This window comes from Alligator sinensis, unplaced genomic scaffold (assembly GCF_000455745.1).
Source record: "Alligator sinensis unplaced genomic scaffold, ASM45574v1 scaffold222_1, whole genome shotgun sequence".
Lineage (NCBI taxonomy): Eukaryota > Metazoa > Chordata > Crocodylia > Alligatoridae > Alligator > Alligator sinensis.
In genome coordinates, this window is record NW_005841912.1 from 732,844 (window position 1) to 736,985 (window position 4,142).

Here is a 4,142-nt window from a genome sequence, read left to right on the forward strand (position 1 = left end):
GTGTGCGTGGCTCAGTCCCAGGCTCTGCAGCGCCTGTCCCTGCCCCACCCCTCCCTCACGGTGACTGGCCTACAGGAGCGGGGCTATGGGGGAGGGGGCTGCAGCCACTCCAGAAGGACAGGGAGGTGCTGCAGTGTGCTGTGTGGGGCCAATGGCACTTGACATGCCCCTTCCTTTTCCCTGGGTAAGAGGTGAATGCACCAGGGGAGATGCTGCCGCCATGTCCTGGGGCGTGCTTTGTTCTTGCCCATTGGCACACCCACCCGTGCATACCCCTAAAGACCTTTCTCAGTACCCCTGGGGGTATGTGTACACCCGGTTCACAACCCCTGCTCTAAGGAGACCTGCAGGAGCTCCTTTCCTTAGAGAGGAGTCTCTAAAGAGCTCACTCCGGGAGCTTAGCTTCCCACAGTGAAGCATCAGGCTGTAAATGAAAAGACTCTTGTTGGGTTTCTGCTGCCATTTACTTTGATGTAGGACCAATTTTTTGGGGGGTGGGGGGGAAGGGAGGGCAGAGGCAGGGTTGATATCTGAGGAGTCCCAGTGAAGCAGACTACTAAAAGTTGGTTCAGGCTTGATGAGTTTATGCATTTGTTTCTAATGGGGATGGAGGATGTCCCTGTCCTGCCCTCCTCTGCCAGAGTGTCTGATGAATTCTTGAATGCTGTAACAAGTAGTTCTGTATTCTGGACCAGCTAGCATCCAGGGCAGGATGTTAACAAGATGGTGCCAGTGGCACCTGAAAAAAGAGGGACACCATCACTTGCAGCTTGTATAGATGTATGGGGCCTGACTTTAGTGGAAGACTCGGATCATTCAGGCTCAGTGCTTGACCAGGGTTCCAAGAAGGTTTTTTGTGTCCACACTTGGGTTCTTAATGCTCAGATCACCCTGGTAGCAGTACCTGACATAGCATCTCCTGCAAACAGGAGCTCTTGTCATATGTTTTGGACCAGCAGGCCTCTCTCCCCATTTCCTTTTCTGCTCATTAACTAAATGTAAGGCAATCTTAATCTGGATTCCTCTTTCATTACCCTGCCTGGAACATGACCAGGCTTTGGGCTTCCATAAGTGTGATGAGCAAGGAGTTTCAAGGTCCTTGCAGCTCGCACCTGGAGGATAAGTGAAGCATCTTCAAGGAAGATAAGGAGGTTCAACAATAAGGGGATAATTGATTAGAGTACATCCCAACATAATAAAATAGACTATACCTGCAAGGGTGTCTTTGTGATAACTGCTTATTGGTTTTTTTTATAAAATCATTAAAATCTAACTGGTTACTATAGTATAGCAAAAGTGTAAAAGATGCAGCTATTCTATTACACTTTAGACATGTGAGCCCCTATGCACTTCCTTTCTGCCAACTGGTTTAATCTGCTGGCTAACAGTGATTTAAAGGTTCTTTAGTTATACTCAACTCAATGTCATTATTTTTTTTTTTTAAAGCTTTATAAGTACTGCATCCAGCTAACCAGGGACAAAGCTAAATAATGTGGGACTGGGACCTGAACAGTCCAGTCACTCGCAAGTCTGTTTGTAGAGAGACCTAGGGCATCTGTCTTGATGTCTTGCTGAATGGCAGCCCTTTTTAAGGTACCATTCAAGTCCTTGGAATCTTAATAATGGTAGTTACAGGAGTTGGAGAATTTACCTTGAACTTCTGTTAACTGAAGATGCTAGGTAGCCAGACCTGGAGGGTTTGTTGCACTTTCTAAAGGGCTTAGTAGCTGTAAAAAAATAAATATTTATGACTCGACTGACTTAACCCAGTGGAATATTGTTAATCACAAATTGGATTGAGTTAACTTCTGTCTCTCTCTTTCAAGTCACTGTCGGAAACAGCGGAGGAGGAGGAAGGAGGAAGAAATGGAGACGCTAGGCAAAAATTTGTCTGCTAAAAACGAGGATGTTCTAGAGACAGACATTGCATAAAGGCAAGTTGTACCTTGGAGCAGAGCCGCTCTAGATATGCTAGGTCCTGCTGGCAAACAGGTCTGTTTTCCTTGTCCTTTTTCCTGCCTGCTTCATAACATCACTTTCCTGCAAGGCTGCAAGATAGTTATAGGAAAAATATTATTCTCTCCAAGGGTCAAGGAAGCTGATAGGTGTCTGGTCCAGCACACTTGCTTAAACAGAAGCAGGGCTTGCCCCCGGCTTATAACAGAAGTTTCTTAGCTATGTTTGCTGTGTCTAATGCGGGTAGGAGGGCGAAGCACCCTTTATGGGCAAAGGAAGGGGAGCAGTGAGCCAGGCTCTGTGGAAGTCCAGGGCCAGCCATGCTGAAGTTGTCTATCTATGCAAAGAAGAGTTAGGTGGCCAATGGGGGTTTGTATACAGCTGAATTTCACTGAAAACTGTAGTTGGAGTTCTTGCTGGCTACCGGTCACCCCACTGGAATTGCATCGCATATAGGACAGTTAAATACTTATTGTTGTGGTTTGCTGCTGTTGCCCCAGAGTTTTTCCATGTTATATAAGCCTTCAGTCCCTGTTCTAAATATCTTGTGCACAGTTGATGTTAACTAGAGCTAGCACCATTGTTACCTATAGAGGTGCTGCTCAAGATGGAGGGAGGTAGCATGGGTACTCCGCTGGCTCCTCTGGTTTTGCCAGTCAGCCCCACTCCCTGGCTGTGCAAGCCCAAACTGCCTTGGTCCTGGGGGAGGTTTGCAAATGCCTTCTCCTGAAACCTATCAGTATTTGGAATCCAGGTGGTATTTTCTGCTTGGGTATCCCACCTTCCTCGCTGGGGTCATATGGCCTGAAGTAGGTTGACAACCTTGCTTCAGTTTTTGCCAGGTTAGAAATCATGTCATAGGAATGGGCAATTAAATGTCTGTCTCTCCCTCTCTCTTAACATCCACAGGTTATTGAAGGCACCTGCGGGCAGGTTCCAAACTGCAAAATGTCTTGCTCCGCTGGAAAGGGCAGAAGGGCTGAAGCCTGAACAATGAATGCGGATAAATGAAAACAAGCTTATTCACGGTGTGTGTGTTTGTAGCTAGGTCTCCTGAAAGAAAGGGCCAAACCTTTTCAGGGAGAGCTTGTTCCTAAAACGACACAGGGGTTTAAGAGCATGAAGGTCATTTGAAAGTCTTCTCTAAAATTCCTTACTTGCTTTAAGCGTACCTCTTACTGTAGTAAGCAAGGCTTCTGGTAAAACGATAGGAATTCTACTGAATCCCTGCATCACCTGTATGGAGAGCTGTGGTGAAAAGGGTTACTTGACATATTGCAAAAGCAATCAAAGACAGTGCCTTAAGACGATATAACTGCCCAGATCAGTCCTAACACTGTCTGACCTTAACCAATTTTATAAAGTATTTGTCCGGATAACTCGTGTATTTAAAAAAAAAAAAAAAAAAAAAAAAAAAAATCTATTGTATTTTTCCAGTTGTAAGTGCACTTTGCTTATAAACTGACCCTGCACTTTCTGGTTCAGTTTTAGGAGAAACAGCTTTATTTCTAGTTATGACTTATGCCAGGGAAACGTCCTTAACCTGCTTTTGCCCTTACTAAATCCAACAGGAGAATTAAATAACCAAGGAAAAGACCCAATGGGTTAAATTCACTAAATGTACTAAAATAAACTGCACTGAAAAAAATCCTGTCTTGGTGTATTTTATTGTATGCAATTACTTCAAGGACAAGAGTCAAGACTGTAGGGGAGCAAGCTGTAGATTGAGCCTGCATACAAGTCAAGTATAAGAGAGATTGTTTCTTTGGAGGGCAAGAAGTCTGCTTATAATGAGAACAGTATGTAGGTTTTATTTTATGTCAGGTGTTTAAAATAGAAGTTACTGTTTGATCAGTCATGCAGTACTTTTTCCACAGGGCCTCTGCCTCATTCAAACCAGCAGGATGAGGAAAGTGGGCTGTTGTCTGTGGGATGCCTGCTTCTCTTCCTGCAGAAGTTGAAATGCATGTAGTGAATGAGGCAAGGGACTAGAGGAATAGAAGGATTAGTCTTGTGGTTAAAACATGTTAAAATTGTGGCCTGGTCAGTTCAGTTCAATCCTACTCATGCTGGTATCGCAGAATCCCTTGGTAATGCTGGGCATAAGTCACTTATGCCAAAATGTTCGCACTTCCATGTGGGTAATACTTTGTTTTCTGTCTTCCGTACTGGATTTGTGGAAGTGC

The 4,142-nt window shown here is 44.7% G+C and overlaps 1 protein-coding gene across 1 annotated transcript in view; it reads left to right on the forward strand.

Annotated features, from left to right (window-relative positions):
- Positions 1 to 3,604, forward strand: part of BTC (betacellulin) — a 15,946-nt gene extending 12,342 nt beyond the window's left edge. Inside the window, exons 4-5 of the mRNA XM_025198076.1 lie at positions 1,827 to 1,934; positions 2,866 to 3,604. Coding sequence (XP_025053861.1) covers positions 1,827 to 1,932 — 106 coding nt within the window. The 3' untranslated portion in view covers positions 1,933 to 1,934; positions 2,866 to 3,604. The remainder of the gene's footprint in view (positions 1 to 1,826; positions 1,935 to 2,865) is intronic.
- The last annotated feature ends 538 nt before the right edge of the window (positions 3,605 to 4,142 follow it).